General features: G+C 37.9%; 1 protein-coding gene across 1 annotated transcript in view; it reads left to right on the forward strand.

The window, feature by feature from the left end:
- The window catches only part of LATS1 (large tumor suppressor kinase 1), a 49699-nt gene that overhangs the window by 13740 nt on the left and 15927 nt on the right, over positions 1-20032 (forward strand). The window contains exon 2 of the mRNA XM_006891643.1: positions 5344-5491. Within this exon, the coding sequence (XP_006891705.1) occupies positions 5344-5491 (148 nt within the window). The remainder of the gene's footprint in view (positions 1-5343; positions 5492-20032) is intronic.

Genomic DNA, 20032 nt, shown 5'->3' on the forward strand with positions numbered 1-20032 from the left:
CAGGAGGGACGGGTCCTTGGAGAGGGACATCATGCTTGGGAGGGTGGAGGGACGGCGCAGGAGGGGAAGACCCTCTATGAGATGGATTGATTCGTTGACTGGGGTAATCAGGATGGGTGTGTCGGAGGCGGTGCGGTTGGCGCAGGATAGAGCAGGGTTTAGGGTTGTTGTGCATAGGGTCGCTATGAGTCGGAAACGACTCCTCGGCACATAACAACAACAACAACATCTGTATGGGACCAAAGTGACAGGAGCAGCTTGAGGTTAGATAGAAACCTTAGGGACCAAATGAGTATATTTAATGGTGGAGGAACATCTCCCAAGGTTGGTTGCAAAAGTCAAAGAATGGAATCAATGCCACTTAATTGCACATAGTTGAATTGCCATATTTATTATATGTATTCTCAACAGCACAATAAAATTTTATTTTAAAGTGAGGGCATCTAGAGGGACCTTTGTGTGAGTGGAGCTCTTATAATATAAATTGAGCCCTTCAAGGAAGATAGTGAGTCATAGCAAATATTTTTTTCCTACCTTTAAACCAATTAAGAATTATTTCTAATGTAAATAGTTTGAAGGAATTGATCAGTGCCCTATTTTTCCTCTCTTGGCAATAGTAACAGTAGGGTTTTTTAAATAAACTTAATTAAAATCACATATTATGCAATCACTCCTTAAAGCAAGGTTGTTTTACTTCAGGCATTTAGATAAGGAAAGTATTATTTGTTTGAGTAAGAAAAGTATTATTTATATTCATGGTGATATAAACAATAAGGTGATCTACTTCTGTGACCTCCCTAAGTACGAGTCTCATTATATTGCACGTTTGTCAAGATCTTAACTTCAGAATTCTTAATTCAGTTTCATTTCATTCCTTTTATCATTTCATAAGCCCTGTTCTTTTTTTTTTAACTGGTACAAGGCAGAGTTTTTTTTCCTCCAAGAATTTTTTTTTAACCTGTAAAATTCAAAGCTCACCTAGTTTGGTATTGATTCCCCATGGGTTTAAATGTTAAATAGAATTGGTGCCTTTTTTTTTTTTTTGGCACCAAAGAATCTCTGGTAAGTCCAATTCATTGCAGTTTGTTTTTACTTTTGTTTTTATTGTTGTCAGGTTTCATTACAACTTATAGTGATACTGTGAACAAGAGATATGAAGCCTGTCCTATTGTCATCCTTCCCCAGCACACTTGAGCTCATTGCTACAGTCACTGTGTCAATCCATTTTGCTTACAGTCTTTTCTTTTAATGACCCTCCACTTTTACAAGCATGATGTCCATTTCCAAGAAATAGCTTGTCCTAGCATTATACCAAAAGTATGTGAGACAAAGCTTTATTATCTTTGCCTTGAAGGAGCAGTCTGGCTGCATTTTCTCCAAGACATATTTGTTCTTATGGCAGTCCATGGGATATTCAGCACTCTTTTCCAACACCACAGCTCAAAGACATCAATTCTTCTGTTAGCCTTATTCATTGTCCAGCTCTAAGATGCATAGCAGGTGATTAGAAATACCATGGCTTGAATCAGGTACATCTTAGTCTTTAAACTGACATCTTTGCTCTTGACTCTCCCAGTGCTGTCTGTCTCCTGACCTGAGTGCTGGTACCATGGCGTTGATTGTGGATCCAAGTAAGATGAAATTGTTGACAAGTTCAATCTTTATCATAATGTTGACTATTCACTCAGTAGTAAGGATTTTGGTTTTCTTGATAGGAGTTGTAAACCATATTGAAGACTGTATAGTCCTTAATCTTCTGCTGCAAACCTCTCAAGTTTTCTTTGCTTCCCCAAGCCAGGTTGTGTCATTGGAATAACACAGGTTGTTTGTGAGTCTTCTTCCAATCCCAGTGCCACATTCTTTTTTTCATCAAGTCCCGTTTCTTGAATGGTTTGCTCAGCATGCATATTGAGTAGATATGGAGAGAGGATACACCTCTGATGCACATCTTTCTTGATTCTAAACTATATATTGTTCCCTTTATCTGTCCATGCATCCTCTTCTCAGTCTAAATACAAGTTTCTTATGAGCACAATTAAGGATTCTGAAATTCCCATTATTATCAATGTTTAGTTTGTTATGATCTATACAGTCTAATACTTTTGCATAGTGAATAAAACAGACATTCTGATAAAAGCATAGTAATATGAACAGAATGTTTCTGTAACATAGGTATCTTTTAGAAAGCTACTCATCTAAGTGTGCTCTTTTTCGTGCTAGCACTAGCACTTCTAGCTGGTACACATTTAGGTGACAATATTGGGTGGCAGATACTATATTTTAAAATGCAACACTCTGCTACTACTTATTGCTATTGAGTAGAAGCTGATCCTCATATGGGTTTCTATTGCTGTAATGTATACAAAAGAAGATTACCCATTTTTCTTCTGCAGGGAAGCTGGTAGATTGAAACAGCCAGAAGGGTGTGGCCTTTGGGTTAGTAGTACAACTCCCTAGAAACTATATCATCATTGTAAGCTCCCCTTACAATGTAGTAACAAAGACAGTAGCAGTGAACATTAACTCATAAAACCCAATTGTATATTCCTAAGAAGAATCAAGAATTTTATGAAATATCTATAACAAATTGTACTGAGTGATGTAAATCAATTACCAAAGTACAATTATGGATAAGACCGTTATAAAAATCTAAGGAAAGGCTTACATACAAAATCAATCTTAGAGGACTAACAAGAATGGGAAGGGAGTGTAAAAATGAATAAATAGATAAGTTGGATGAAGGGCAAGGTAATACACAATGACAGTAAGGAGTTCATTGTTATAGTTAGGTGCCATTGAGTCATCTTTGACATAGTAACTGATCTGAACCTTGCCCTATGCTGCCTCATTCTCATGACCTCTGTCATACTGGAGTCCATTGTTCAAGTCCATCTCACTGAATGTCTTCCTCTCTTTTACTGACCCTTTACCTATGCCAGCTTGATATTTATTTCCAAGGACTGACCCCCTCACAGTGTACACTCACAGTATGTGAGACAAAGTTTCACCGTGTTTGCCTTCAAGGTGTATGTGTATGTATGTGTGTGTGTGTGTATGCCACGTTTTGCTCATTCCGGTGTTGATTGGCCCTTGGGTTATCCCATCCCTTGGTCTGTTGTATATAGAATTGGCGTGAACTCTGGTGTACATGTATCTCTTGGGATTCTGCTTTCAGTTCTTGCAGTATACACTGAGGAGTGGAATTCCTGGGCCATAAGGTAATTAGTGGTTAGAGTTCAGAATAATTGCCGAACTGTTGTCCATGAAGTGGCACCATTTAATAATCCGCTAGCAATGCAGGAGTGTTTCAGTTTCTCTACATTCTCAATACATGTTATTTTTCTTTTCTGATGATAGCCATCCTTATAAGAATGAATTAATAGTTCATGGTTTTGATTCACGTTTCTGTAATTAATGAAAATGTCCTGGTGACACAATGGTTAAAACATTGTCAGCTAACAAAAATGTCAATGATTTGAACCTATCAGTGGCTCGTTGGGGGGAAAAACCCTGTTCATCTGTTCCTGTAAAGATTAAACTGTAAAGATTGAAACCAAACCTGCTGTTGTCAAGTGCATTCTCAATCATAGTGACACTCTTATCAGGTTTCCCACAGCTGTACATCCTTGTGGACCAAACTCACCACTGTCAAGTACATTCTGACTCCTAGTGACCCTCCATCAGCTCTTCTACAGCTGTCTGTCCTTGTGGGAGGAGACTGCCAGCCCCTGTTTGTTTCTCCTGTGGAGCCCCTGGTCTTTTGGCTACAACTTCTGTATATTGTCCGCCTCTCATGATGTTGCCTCTTGGTCCAGTTGTGAAGATTTTTGTTCTCTTGATAATAGTGAAGGCTTTAGTTTTTATCTCCTTCAATAAGTGCTTCAAGTCTTCTTCATTTTCAGTAAATGAAGTCATTTCCTCTATATATTGCAGGTTATTGATGAGTATTCTCCACTCCTGATACTACATTATCCTTCATATAATCCAGCTTCTTGAATTTGCTCAGCATACAGATTGATTAGGTACAGTTAAAGGATGCAATCCTGACACACATCTTTCCTGGTTTTAAATCTTGTTTGTTTGAACAACTGCTTCTTGGTTCACATGCTTTTATACCCCCGTGTGTGTTTGCGTACACATACATATATGTATATAGAACTATGTTTGCATTTGCATGCATGTATGCATATATATGTGTGAATGTATAGGCTAGCTGCCACTCTTGAGTAGTGCATGTCACTATACTTTCCCTATGACATAATGTATTTTGGTGTCTGGTATTCTTCCAACACTATGGTACTTGGAGAAGAGTGCTGAATATTCCATGGACTGCCCAAAGAACAAACAAATATGTCTTGGAGAAAGTAGAGTGCTCATTGGAGGCAAGAATAATAAAGCTTTATCTCACATACTTTGGGCATATTGCTGGGAGAGGCTAATTTTTGGAGAGGGACATGATAATTGGGAAGGTGGGGTGTTGGTCAAAGAGAGGAAGACCCTAACTGATGGATTGACAACAGTGACTGTAGCCAAGGGCTCTAGTGTGTCAGAAATGTGAGGACGGCACAGAGTTCAGGTCGGCCCTTCATAAGGTCGCTATGAGTCATACCCAATTTGACAGCACCTAAGAAACAGGAAGAAAACAAAAATAATTGACTTTCAGACACTGTGTTTTTATACATTACATATTTTCTTATGTAATCTACACATCAGCCCTATGAGATGAAGAAACTAGTCTCTGAAATGGTACATGGCTTGTACCATTTGGTACTTTTGAGGAGCTGGAATTCATATTCAGATCTGTGTAACTTTGGTTTTCCCATCATTTCATCTGCCTCTCTGAATTCTTCATCACATAGTTGTACATTGACTAAATACTTTTCTTCTACTGTTTGTTCTTTGGTTTTACCCTTGTTAATACAGTTCTCTGAAAATGTAAGTTCTGTAAAAATAGGAGCTAGAACTGCATAGTCCTCTTACTGATATTCATGGTAGCAAAAGTATGGAATCAAATACAGTTAAAGTCTGTAAGAATGAAATAAAGAAGGAAAAATAATCACAGTGATATTGCTGTTATTCTATATCAGTATGATATTCCTAGAAGAAAACCATAATAAATTATCTAAAGATGAAAATACAGTGAAACATTTAGACTACTTAAGGTCTATTTTGTTTAGTAATTTGAGATTGCATATCTTTTTATAAGAGTTAAAAGCAGAATATTTGTATTGTGCTTTTGGAGTTCTGTTTTTCATAATTAAGAATTTCTCAAATGGAACTCATAGTGCTTCCCTCTTAATTACAAGATCTAATATTTTCTTTCTTTTTAAAATTTCCTCTCAGGATATGATTATACAAGCTCTTCAGAAAACAAATAACAGAAGTATAGAAGCAGCAATTGAGTTCATTAGTAAAATGAGTTACCAGGATCCTCGACGGGAGCAGATGACTGCAGCAGTGGCTAGGCCTGGTAATCCCAACATGAAGCCAGGTAATTCATCAGATGTTTTTTTTCCTAGTATGTTGTAGCATGGTTTTTAAATATTCAAATATGTAAAATTTTTATTTTAATAAATTGTTAAACACTTCCCTGTCAGTTTATGTTTCAACTTAAAATTATAATGATATAATTTTGCACCAATAGGGACTTGAAACTCGGGCCCTCCCATTTAAAAGTTCTGTGGAAAAGTCTGAAAAACAGCAGTCAAGGTTGCAAACTCCTTCACTGGTTATATTACAACTGGACTATAGCTTTCCTTCCCGCAGATATCATTATTGAAACTACTCTTTTTGCATTTTAAATCAAACTAATGAACTATGCTCATCATAGACTATCTAGAAAGTAAATAAGCAGAAAGAAAACAGCGTTGTTAATGCCCACAATATATTGGTATATTTTCTTTCCAGTCGTCTTATTTCCTGCATTGTTGTTGTTGTTAAGTGCCTTCGAGTCGCAGGCGACTCATAGTGACCCTGTGAAGGAGAGTCCTCAACACTTGGGTGTCTCTCATCCTCTCTCCAGGTTCATTGGGTTTCTGGAGGCACGCTATTACGGAAGTGGATGCCACTCCTCCTTCCAAATTTCCTGTATTAGTGGGATTATATGTGTGTATTTTGACTTCAGGGGAGCTCTGCTGGTGTAGTCCATAGAGAGTTAGCATTGCTAATCCAAGGCAGTGACTCTGCTGTGGTTTTAATCCACCAGTGACTCCATGGGAGAAAGGTAGACAGTTACCTCTTCTTGGATTTACAGTCTCCTGAAGTCACTCGGAAGGTCAGCTTTCAGTCAGTTCTGCCTTGATGGCAATGAATTGTGTTTGTTGATTTTGAGTCTTATTATTTAAGCCGAAAATTGGATCATATAACTACTTGTGAAACTTACTTTAGTGACTTAGTAGTTTACCAAGCATATTTTTTCTTGTTATTAAATAGTCTACAGAATACTTTAAATAACTACATTAAAATAAATGTATCAGTGGTAGGAAAGTTAACAATTTATATACTTAGCAGTTTAATATGCAACTTTTTCTGAGGTTCTAAATCTTGATGAGAGCAGACTACCTTTATCATCTCTATCAGTTAGTTCATCTTTCACCTCCACGTATACCCAAACAAGATTAAAAAGTGTGAAGGTTGTTGATGTTTTTCTAATTTGGTTTGTGTTTTGTTTTGCTTGGCTTTAGTTTTTTGTTCCTAGTTGCTGTTGGGTTTTTCGGCTTTGGTTTTGGTGGTGTTTTGTTTTTGTGTGTGTGTGTGTTTTTTTTTTTGTAATAAACTACCTATCACACGTAAGATTGTGGTACAGCCAGTCATTTTGTGGAATCATAATGCCCTGACTAGAAAAGTTATATACAGGTGATCCATTGCATCATTTGCAAGACTGCAACAATTGTTAAGACTTCAATGCTTGCAAGATTGTGGCCCAACTAATCATTCTATTGTATTATTAATACTAGGGCTAGAAAAGTTAAGTGAATGTTATTCCTTCCACCTACTTAACTTTGAAAATTCTCAGCTGTGATCTTTGCTTCAGAGGATACATAGTGTCTCAGTATCAACATGTGGCTGCAAGTCAAGTCAAAATGTTTTACTTTTGGAAGGGTAGGTAATCTTTTCATTACTTATCACATTGATCATCTTTTCTATGTTTTCTCTTTCCTCATAAGGACACTTGTTACTGGATTTATCAGCAGAAGCTCTTTTTTTAAAATTATTATTGTTAATTTTAATGAAAATATACAGAGACTTTAGATTTCCATTCATTCGTTGTTGCACTTTTCTCCCTGCCTCCCCCCCCAATTCACTCCTATCTTTGAAAAGTAAAAGAAAAATTCTTTCATTGTTACACAGTCCATCCCCCCACTATTTAGCCTTCGTTCTGGACTCCTGTCATGACAATAATGCCTAATCACATAAATCACATATCCCTTTTAAACAGTTTTCTCCCTCATATGTTTCAATGCAGTATACATTATTTATCCCATCTTTCTCAGACAACCCCTAAACCCAATGTCAGTCCCATTTTACAGCAGTGGCACTACTCAATATTTGTCCTTTTGTGACTGAGATATTTCACTCAGCATAATGTCCTCCAGGCTCACCCATTTTGAATGATATTTTATGATTTCCTTATTTTTCAATGCAGCGTAGTCTTCCATAGTGTGAATATACCACAGCTTCTCTATCCATTTGTTGATGGGCATTTGTTTCCAGTAATAAACATGGGTGTGCATATATCTGTTTGGGTGGTACTTATGATTTCTTTGGGGTATATATATTCCCAGTAGTGGAATTGCTGGGTCAAATGGTATTTCTATTTCCAACTTTCTGTGAAAGCGCCACACTGCCTTCCATACTGGTTGCACTATTTTATACTTCCACCAACAGTAAATAAAGGTTCCAGTTTCTCCACAACCTCGCCAGCATTTGTTGCTTGCTGTTCTGTTAAATTTTGCTATTCTGACTGGGGTGAGATGATGTCTCATAGTTGTTTTGATTTTCATCTCTTTTATAGCTAGGGATTTTGAACATTTCTTCCTGTGTTTGTGGTCCATCTGATGTCTTCTTTGGTGAAGTGTCTGTTCATATCCTGTGCCCATTTTTTCAGTTGGATTGTTTACCTTTGTCTTGTGGTGAGCTCTTTTCTAAATAAAGTCATGCTCAAGGGTTTGAGGCAGACATATCTTGTAGGGAGTCACAACTAAGGATATCGCTTTTTTGTTTTTTAGTTTGCATACAATAATTTGTATACATTGTATTTCATTCATGTACACTGTATCTTATATAATCTTTCATTTACATTGTGTTTCATATAATCATTCATATAGGTTATATTTTACATAATTACTATTGATCTATGTCAGTTATTACTCCATCTTTTAGAGTGCTCATTGATTATTTCCTGTTCCTTCAAGCCCACCTCTGTCTGCGTACTAAATTCGGCTGTTTGTAGTGATTTCTACCCTTCCCTGTTTTTTCATTCCTTTTCCTCTTTTGAAAATTTATATACATCTTACTATTTATCCTTCTATTTTTACAATAATGGTCATTTAATTGAGCTTAATGCTGTCTAGATTCTCATGTTATATAGTATTTCACAATATCTTTGTTTAATGCTGGCATAATATTCCATTGTTTTGCACGAACCACAGATTTTCAATCTCTTTGTTGATGAGCATTTGCACTGTTTTAATTTTCTTGCTATTGTGTTATAAACTTAGCTATACATATCTAGTTATGTCTCAGTTCTAATTTCCTTGGAGTATATTCCTAGCAGTGGAATAGCTGGGTCATATTCTCTGTTTAGCTTTTTGAGGAAATGGCAAATTGCCTTCCAAAGTGGTTGTACCACATCCTCTCCAACATTTATTGCTTGCTGTCCTGTTAAATTTTGCAACTGCTTCTGGAGATGCTAACTCTTTGTTGTTTTGATTTGCAGCTCTCTGATTGCCAGTAATTTTGAGCATTTCTTAGGTGTCCATTGGCCTTCCAAATGTCTTTCTCTGTGAAAAATCTTTGCATGGGTTTTGCCCATTTTGTTATTGGGTTGTCAGTCTTTTCCTTGTAAAGTCTCTTGTTAGTATTCTATAGACTTTCATTATGAGACCCTTGTCTGAGATGTCATTGGCAAATGTTATTTTTCGAGTCAGTAGGGTGTTCCCCCCCCCCATTGGAAAGAGTTACTGATACACACAGTAACTTGATTTTTAAAAAGTATCATTTGTTGATTTTTCCTCTCCTACTTGTATATTTCTGGCCATATTTGCAAGTCTATTTATGCGATAGACTAGGACTACTGAGTTTGGACCCGTTTTGTCCTTATGATTTTGAGTTTTCTCTTCATTCTCTGATGATCCACTTTGAGTTGAATTTTGTATATGCTGTGAGAAGTGGATCCTGTTTCAGTTTTCTGCTGGTTGCTTTCCAATTTTCCTGTACTATTTGATGAAGATGTTGTCGTTTCCTCATTTGACAGGGTTTGAGACCTTGTAAAATATCCAACTGTCCCTAGGTAGATGGGTTAATTTCTTAATTCTGTTCCATTGGTTTATATGTCTGTCATTGCACTATATTGTGGTTACTATGGCTGTGTAGTAGGCTTTGAAATCAGGGAATGCTTTACCTCCCACTTAATTTTTCTTTTTGAAAAGAGCTTTGTTTTTTTCAGGATCTCTTTCTTTTCCAAATAAACTTGCCAATTGCCTGTCTCTTTGAAAAATTAGTTTAGTATCTATATTGGGATTGCATTAAACATGTATATTGCTTTTTGTTGAATTGTGATTTTTCACTATGTTGAGGCTTCCTGTCTATTCTCAGGGAGCATTTTTCCACTTAAGTCTTTTATTGTTTCTTGTAGTAATGTTTTATAGTTTTCCTCATAAAAATTTTTGTGTCTCTAGTTATGTTTATTCTCAAGTATTTCATCTTGTGGTTGGCTACTGCAAATGGTATTACTTTCTTAGCTTCCTTTTTCTGTGTTTTCTTAGTTACTATAAAGAAATCCCAGTGATTTTTATATATTGATCTTGTATCCTGGCACTCTATTAAATTGGTCTGCTAGGCCTAACAATTTTTTGGTTTAGTCTTTGGGGTTTTCTATGTATACTATCATATCATCTGCATATAACAAGTTATACTATCCCTTTGCCGATTTGGATGTTTCTTATTTCCTTCTCTTGTCATACTGCCCTAGCAAGTACTTCTAATACAATATTGATTAGGAGTGATGATAGTGGGCTTCCTTTTCTGGCCCCTGATTGCAACAGGAACACCTTTAATCTTTTGCCGTTGAGAATGATGTTGACTCTTGATTTTGCATATATACTTTTTCACTGTGCTTAAAAAATTCCCTTCCATTTCTGTTTTGTTGAGTGTTTTAATCAGGAAGGGGTGTTGGATTTTGTCAAAGGCCTTTTCTGCATCAATTGATAGGATCATGCAGTTATTGTTCTTTGCTTTGTTAATGAGATTAATTACATTGATTATTTTTCTTATGTTGAACAATTTTTGTATACTATTATGAATCTCATTTGGTCATTATATTTATATATTATATTTGTATATTTTTTATATATTCATATATGCACACACATATATGCACACACATATATACATATACATATATACATATAGATATACACACACACACACACACACACACACACACACACACTGTTAATTCTGTTGGCCTGTATTTTGTTAAGGATTTTCCCATCTATATACTTGAGTGATAATGCTCTATAGTTTTCTTGTTTGGTAATGTCTTTGCCTAGTTTTGGTATATTAAGGTTATGCTTGTTTTATAGAATGACTTTGGGAGTGTTCTTTGTTTTTCTCTTTTTGGGGGATAATTTAAGTAGAATTGGTGATAGTGCGTCTCCGACTGGTGGAATTCTCCTGTGAAGCTGTCTGAACCAGGACTTTGTTTGAGAGGGGTTTCAGTTTGGGGGGCGAAGGAGTGCTCAGTTTCCTCTTTTGTGATGGTTCAGTGAAGTGTTCCACGTCTGACTTTGTCAGTCTCTGTAGGGTGTGGGTGTCTAGGAAATTGTCCATTTCCTCTAGGCTTTTAAATTTATTGGAGTGCAGCTTTTCATAGTATTTCACTAATTTCTATTTCATTTTAGCTGGTTCAGTTGTGATGTCAATTTATAGTCTTACTGACTTAATATGCAATGAATTTTGAGACTTGCATTTTCTCATTTTTTGTCCATTGGGTGGCTGAAGAAATTCTGTCTCATTTTTATATTTCTCTGCTTATTAGTGAGAGAAGGTTTTTTAAAATATTTTATGTTTTATGTAATTTTCTTAGCGGTGCAACTTATTACTCAGTAGGCCACCAGAGCTCACTTATGAGAAGTCTTTATTATTTATTTATTCATTCATTCATTCACTCACTAATTTTTATAAATCAGCGAGTATTTCAGATTCTTTGTCTGGCTTTGAATATGACTTTCTTACCCTTTCAAGGTGCTTACATTCTATTAAGGAAAATAAGGTAACACTTGTTGTTCTTATGTGCCATCGAGTCATTTGCAACTCAGAGTGAACCCTGTGTACAAGAGCCCTGAACGCCGTTTTATCCTGTGCCAACCTCGCTGTCTCAAACACATTCATTCCGACCACTCCACTCACAGAATCGATCCATCTCATCGAGGGTCTTCCTCTCCTGCGCTGTCCCTCCACTCGCCCAAACATGGTGTCCCTCTCCAAGGACCAGTCCCTCTTTGCAACATGCCCAGAGTGTGTCAGACGAAGCTTCAGAATCCTTGACTCCAGGGAACATTCTGGCTTCACCCTCTCCAGGACAAACCTGTTTGTTCTCCCAGAAGTCCATGGTATATTCAACACTCTTCTCCAGTACCACAGCTCAAAGGCATCAATTCTCTTTCTGTCATCCCTATTCACTGTCCAACTCTCTGATGCATAGCACGTAATTGCAAAGACTATAGCCCGGATCAGGCGCACCTTAATCTCCAGCCTGACGTCGTTGCACTTCAGTACTCTTGAGAGGTCCATCACAGCTGACTTTCCCAATGCAATTCGTCTCCTGATTTCCTGGCTGCTGTTACCAAGAGTGTTGACTGTGGAGCCAAGTAAACAAAAACTTGTTAACTATCTCAGTCTCTTCACTATCCATACTGATGCTGCCAATTGGCCCAGTGGTGAGAATCTTTGTTTTCTGGATGTTGAGCTTCAATCCATATTAAAGACAGCAGTCCTTGCCCTTCTGCAGCAAGCATTTCAGGTCCTCCTCAGTTTCAGCGAGCAGGGTTGTGTCAACTGCTTAAGGCAGGTTGTTGATGATTCTTCCACCAATCCTGATGCCACATTCCTCCTCGTACAACCCAGCGTCTTGGATGATCTGTTCTGCATACAGATTGAAAAGGTATGGAGACAGAATATGTCCCTGATGGATCCCTTTCTTGATTTTGAACCATCCAGTGTCTCCCTGCTCTGTTCTCACGACTGCCTCCTGGTCTTAAGCTGAAGGAGTTGAAAAACAAATTCAAGTCACAGGTGGCAATACTTAAAGGTAGTTTGGGTAGAATGTTGAATGATCCAGGATATATAAAATGAAGATGGAAAGAGTACACAGAAAAGAAATTGGCTGACACAGAGGAATTTCATGAAATAACATATGAGCAATAACCTATGGTGATGAAGGAGGAAGTTCAAGTTGCTATGAAGGAATTGGCAAAAAACAAGGCTCCAGTTGTTGACTGCTCTGGACGACAAAGCAAGATACTATAATGAAATGTGCAAAGAGCTGGAGTCAGAAAAATCAAAAGGGCCGGATTCGCTCAGCATTTCTTAAGCTGAAGGAGTTGAAAAACAAATTCAAGCCACAGGTAGCAATACTTAAAGATTGTTTGGGTAGAAGGTTAAATGATCCAGGATGTATAAAAAGAAGATGGAAGGAGTACACAGAATCATTGTATCAGAAGGAACTGGCTGACACAGAGGAATTTCATGAAATAACATATGAGCAAGAACCTCTGGTGATGAAGGAGTAAGTTCAAGTTGCTATGAAGGAATTGGCAAAAAACAAGGCCCCAGGAGTTGACTGCATACCAATTGATTTATTTCAACAAACGGATGCTGCCCTGGATGTGCTCACTAAGTTGTGCCAGGAAATCTGGAGGACAGCCAGCTGGCCATCTGACTGGAAGAGATCAATACTTGTTCCCATTCCAAAGAAAGGTGACCCAACAGAGTGTGGAAATTATCTAACAATATCATTGATATCACGCAAGCAAGATTCTGCTGGAAAGTATCCAAAAGCGTTTGGAACAATATGTCAACAGAGAACTGCCAGATGTGCAGGCTGGATTTAGAAGAGGTCGTGGTACTAGGGATATTATAGCTAATGTAAGATGGATCTTGGCAAAAAGCAGAGAATACCAGAAGAATGTCTATCTGTGCTTCATTGACTATGCAAAGGCTTTTGATTGTGTGGATCACAATAAGCTATGGCTGACTCTGAGAAGGTAACACTAATACACATAGAATTACAACTTAATGAGTGTGAATGAAGGAGTAATGTGATAATATGGACTCCAGATGCATTAATAATAACTGCTGGTTGAAATGCAAATGTTGGGTCAAAGACTAAGAATTGTAGTTGGGACATATAGTCTTGGTGATATATATGAAGGCAGAGATCATATGATAAAATTTTGTATGACCTGTTGTTATGTGCCATCAAGTCACCTGCAACTCATAGTGTCCCTGTGTATAGTAGCACTGAACCTTGCCCTGTCCTAAGCTGGTCTCATGGTCTTTGACACACCTTCCTGTATTACCCCAATTATCATGTAAATCCATCTCGTCCAACCTCTTCTTCTGCTGACCTGTCCCTCTACTCTTCCAAGCATTATGTCCTCCTCCAAGGACTGGGTCTCTCCTGGCCCCATACCCAGAGTATATGAGACAGAGCTTTAAAGTCCTTGCCTCCAAGGAGTGACTTGGGTTCACCGTCTCCAGGACAGACCTGTTTGTTCTCTTGGCAGTCCACGATATGTTCAATGCTCCTCTTCAGCACCACAACTCAAAGGCATCTATTTTTCTTCTGTCATCCTTAGTCATTGTCCTGCTCTCTTGGAGCATAACAAGTCATTGCAAAGACCATGACCGGGCACACCTTAGTCTCTAGACTGACTTTGTTGGTTTTTTTTAGCACTCTGGAGAGGTCCTTGACAGCACATTTTTCTAATGCTGTTTATCTTTTTTTTTTTTTGGAAGCAGGAGTGGCATCCACTTCCTAAACAGCTTGCCTCTGGAAACTCTATGAACTTTGATAAATGTTGATAATTGTAGACGGGCTTCAAGGCTTTTGTTCATAGGTTCGCTATGAGTCGTGCTTGACTCAAAGGCAGTCATCATCATCATCATTGTCGTCATCATCATCATCATCATCATTCATCTCTTTAGTTCCTGACTGCTGGTGCCTAGAGTGTTGATTATGGAACCGAGCAAGCAGAAATTGTTAAGAATTTTGTTCTCTTCTCCATCGATCATGGTGCTGCCAGTTGGCCCAGTAGTAATAATCTTTGTCTTCTTGAGGTTGAGTTTCAATCCTTATTGAAGACTGTAATCTTTGACTTTCTGCAGCAAATGCCTCAGGTCCTCCTCAGTTTTGGCAAGCAAGGTTGTGTCACCTGCATAATGCAGGTTGTTGATGAGTCTTCCTCCAGTCCTGATGCCTTATTCCTCATCATAAAGTCCAGCAGCCTCCTGAATGATCTATTCTGTTTGTGGATTGAAAAGGTGTGGAGACAGGATGCGTTCTTAACACATTCCTTTCCTGAATTTGAACCATGTAGTGTTTCTTTGTTCAGTTCTGAGGACTGCTTGTAAATCCATGTCTAGGTTTTGCATGAGCACAGTTAAGTGTTCTGGGATTTTCATTCTCCTCAAGGATAGCCACAATTTCTTGTGATTTACACAGTCAAATGTCTTTGCATAGGCAATGAAACACAAGACATTCTTTTTCTACTCTCTGCTTTTAGCTAAGATTTATCTGTATGACCTACAACTTATGAATTGCAAATATCTTTAAAACAATGACCCGTAAATGGCTATACACATGGACTTTGCTTGATGGAGTACACTGAAGTCAGATCAACCACATGTATGGGAAGAGATAATGTTGTTGTTGTTGTTATGTGCCGTCGAGTCGTTTGCGACTCATAGCGACCCTATGTACAACAGCCCTAAACCGTGCTCTATCCTGTGCCAATATCATTGCCTCTGACACACCCATCCCGATTACCCCAGTCACTGAATCAGTCCACCTCATAGAGGGTCTTCCCCTCCTGCGCTGTCCCTCTACTCTACCCAGCATGATGTCCCTCTCTAAAGACCTGTCTCTCCTTACAACATGTCCAAAGTATGTCAGACGAAGCCCCAGAATCCTTGCCTCCAAGGAGCAGCCTGGTTTAACCCTCTCTAGGATGAATCTGTTTGTTTTCTTGGCAGTCCATGGTACATTCAATACTCTTCTCCAGCACCACAGCTCAAAGGCGTCAATTCTCTTTCTGTCCTCCCTAGTCACTGTCCAACTCTCTGATGCATAGCAAGTGATTGCAAAAACCTTGGCCTGTATCAGGCGGACCTTAGTCTCCAGATAGGGAAGCTTAATATCAGCAGTCAGACAAGACCAGGGGGGCCAATTGTCCAACAGACCACCAGTTACTCATCTACAGGTTCAAATTGAAGTAGGAGAAAATCAAAACAGATTCATGAGGGCAAAATATGACTTTAAGTCTGTCCAATCTAAATTTAGAGACCATCTCAAGAATAGATTTGATGTATGAAATACTAATAACTGAAGGACAGGCAAGTTGTGGGATGACATTAAGGACATCAGACAGGAAAGAAATAAATTGTCAAAATGGATATTGAATAGATGCTGATACCTACTTTAGGAAAAAGAGAAATGAAGACATGCTGAAGTAGGAGAGTTGAGCAGAGGATTTCAAAGAGTGGCTTGAGATGAGAAAGCAAAGTATCATAATGAATTGTGCTTATGTGTAGAAAGCCAAAAAGGAAGAACATATTTGACATTTCTCAACCTGAAAGAACTGAAGAAAATACTGAAGCTGCGAGTAACAGGACTGAAGGATGTAAAATCCTTGACAGCAGATTTTCTTGGTGCTATACATCTCCCAGTCTGCTGATTGCGGGTCCCAAGTGAGTTGACCGAGGATCCAAGCACAATTTCAGTCTTTTCTCCATCTATCATGATGTTTGTTGCCTATTGTTCCAGTGGTGAAGATTTTTGTTTTCTTGATACTGATATACAATCCATGTTGAAGATTGCAGCCCTTGATGAAGCAACAAGCACTTCAGATCCTCTTCACTTCCAGTAAGCAAGGTTTTGTCATTTGTATAATGCAGGTTGTGGTTGAGCCTTCTTCCAATCCTGATGTGGCATTCCTATTCATAAAGTTCAGCTTCTGTAATGTTTTATAAATAGAGATATGCTGTTTATATTGTTGGGGGAAAAATTATACTAATTGTGCATGTAGTGAGCACGGCGTGACCAAAGTAACAATTAACATTTGAGTTCTGACTGATGAGTGTAGGCAAATTGGTGTACCTGTTGGCACAGATAGATACATTGCTAAGAACAGATAGAAGTATTTTTAGATATGTATAAATAGCAGTATACCCATGTTGATGGGTATCGACGACACAAATCCAGATACTTCTCAGATATAACCAGACACCTCTTGATGTTCAGGTTTGAAGGCATAGGACTATCTTGTGCCATTGTCAATTGAGAACTCAGTTAATTTGCATCCCAGTTCACAGAAATCATTATCTGCATTCTAGTGAGTAGCCTCTCAATTACTGGGTTGAGTGGGCCACGTAAAACATATCTGCAGATGTTCATTTATCAGGAGACAACCAAAAGTACAGTGAAAACCACCTTTAAGAGCCACATCGGCATCTACCATGAGAACAGAAGAAAGGATGGTGCTCAGCTGCAACCACTGCACTGGACTTGGTCTACAAGAGTTGGTCCCAGACAGAATGAGAGAATAATATGAAGCAGAGCTCAAGTACTTATAAAAAAGTTCAAAAGCCAGACAGATCACAAGAGAAACAAGCATGAGATTCTCTGAGTCCGTTGCTTGAGACAGTTTTCAGTCTCAAATTGAGCCTATGACCTGAGAGCACCTTTCAGCAAATACCAAGTGACACACAAATTAAGGATGCCTTGTAAGATCAACTTCCTACTTAAAAAATCATCACGTGAGACTTAAAGAAAGGCCAACAGTTTTTCAAAAGCAAAAATAAGATAGGTGACAGGGAAACAGGACAAATAAAATACAAAGAGAATGTTTATAAATTGTGATGAATGTAATTGAATAATTTATGTGAATGTTATCAAATGGGTGCTTAACTTGCTTTGTAAACTTTTACCAAGACTTTGAAAGCTGAGGATGGCTGCAATGGATGAAAGTGTACAGGAAAAGGAGCAAAGGAGAGGATTTAATAGGTGATCAGGAATTTGAGGTAATTTGAATTAAGAAGATAACAGTGGTGAAAAGTAAAAAAGTGAATGAATCAAGAATGATGAAAGGGTAAACTGATAGAGACGTGGTGATAGATTACATATGAGGGATAAGGAACGGTTTAGTTAGGCTTTTGGCTTAGAGACAGCGGATGGAGGTGGTACCTTACACTGGCAAAGCAAACTCTGAAAGAGAACGGGGTTTGGTGGGGAATGTTCCAGTGTTTGGTTTTAGATGGTTGACTTCGGGTCATTGAGCCATCCAGGTGTTGGTGTCAAGCAGGTGTCAGATGAATAGAGACATTTTTGAGCCATATGTATAAAATAGATCATCAAAGGAGGATGACATAGACAAAAATGACAAAATTAACAACAGAGTTTGGTTTTTAAAAAAAATTTATTATTATTTTTTTAATTTTGTGTGTGTGTGTGTGTGTGTGTACCATCAAATCAGATCTGACTGGTACAGGAGGAGATTGTCCCTCCTTCAGCAGAGCATCTGGTGGAAGCAACAGAGTTTTTAAAACAATTTTTTAATTATTAGTTTATTTACAAAGTTCGAATACATTGTTTTCCAGAACAGATTCTTCCAATTTCCCTCACGTCCCACCCATCAAATTGTACAACTCCATGATTAACCCCCTGCACAATCCTTATCCTTCTGCTTCCATACCCTTCATTCTACGGTAATGGTTTTATACAATATTTATCCTTGTGGGACTGAGTTAGTTTACTCAGCATAATGCTCTCCAGCCCCACCCAAGTCAGGAAATAATTTACAGAATCATTGCTCCTGTGTAGTATTCTTTTGTGTGAATGTACTATAATTTCTCAAGCCATACATTTGTAGTTGGACATCTGGGCTGTTTCCATGTTCTTACAATGGTGAATAATGCTGTGAACATTGAAAACCATTTTTTGGGGGGGGTGTACCATCGAATCGGATCTGACTGGCACAGGAGGACACTGCCTTTCCTTCTCTAGTAGAGCATCTGGTGGATTCGAACTGCACGACTTCAGGATTACAGCAGGCTTTCTTGCCACTAGTTCCCCAGAGCTTCCTTAAAACCATTTTTTAAAATTTTTATTTCAGTGACAGTTTACAAATCATTGTGGGTTTTCATATGATCATTCATAGACATTTTGCTTTATAACATTAATTACTGTTGATTGTTGTTTTTATGTACTTCTGAGCCAGTACCAGCCCCTAGCAGACCCTTCAGTGGATTTTTAGAGGCTATAAATTGTGTGGAAGGAGATTGTCCATCTTTGTGGAGCAGCTGGTGGATTTGAACCACATGCCTTTGGATTGGCAGAAAAAATCCTTACCACTAAGCCACCAGAGGACTCTATTATAATACTATTTTTAAAAATTGTTTTATATGTACATTTTTTTCCTTCTCCCTCCCTCCACCCACCAAACTCTTCGACCCCATGATTTTCATCCCCCACCCCAGCCCATTTCCCACCTTTAGCCCACCTGCCCCTCCCCTCCCCTCTTTGTATATTCATATACATCTCACTGATTATCCTCCTATTATATTATTGGTTAGCATAATCAATTATAATGAACCCCTTATTATGTATTCCCTTTCCTTTCCCCCAGCTTATCAGTTTTTTCTCCTCTCTCTGCCTTTTAACCTTCAAAATGGATTCAGTATGTAAATCTTAGCCTTTTATAATAGATGTATATTACGCCTACAAACTTCTTCAGAAAAGCTAAAAGAAAGAACATTTCTGACTTCTTTTATGAGGCCACCATTCTACTGATAAGGATATAGAAAAAACAGTGTAAGAAAACTATAAATCATTATCTCTCATGAACCTAAGTGAAAAAAAAATTCAAATAAAATTTTAGCAAATTAAATTCAACAATATAGAAAAAAGCATATTATATCATGATTGATTTCCAAATATTAAGGAAATCTTACATCCCTGGAATAAATTCCATGTTTAGTATTTGAAAATAAGTTCATGTTCTCTACATTGTTGTTGTAAATGCAAAACAGATAAAAAAATGCTATTCGGTCCTATGTCATCCACATGATTTAGGTCAAACCAAGGCGATCTACAGAGTTTTCAATGACTGGTTTTTTATTTTTATTTTTATTTTAATTTTATTATTTTTGTGTGTGTGTACCGTCAAATCAGATCTGACTGGTACAGGAGGAGATTGTCCCTCCTTCCCCGGCAGAGTATCTGGTGGATTCGAGCCATGCACCTCTGAGATTGTTGCAGCTCTTTACCACTAGGCCACCAGAGCTCCCCTCAATGACTGATTTTTCAGAAGCAGTTTTCCAGGTCTTTCTTCTTGGTTCATTTTCGTCTGGAAGCTAAGAGCACGATTTTGTTTTGTTTGGCTTTTTAAAATTATTATTGGTCTACATATTGTTTCCCTTACATTAAATTTTTTTTTTAAGATCCCTAAAAACAACCAAGTCAATGTTTTTATTTATTTTTTAAAAATAATTTTAATGAGCATTTACAGAGATTTTGGATTTCCATTCATTC

This window comes from Elephantulus edwardii, unplaced genomic scaffold, assembly GCF_000299155.1.
Source record: "Elephantulus edwardii isolate Elephantulus edwardi_28Jun2011 unplaced genomic scaffold, EleEdw1.0 scaffold00102, whole genome shotgun sequence".
NCBI classification, from domain to species: Eukaryota; Metazoa; Chordata; class Mammalia; order Macroscelidea; family Macroscelididae; genus Elephantulus; species Elephantulus edwardii.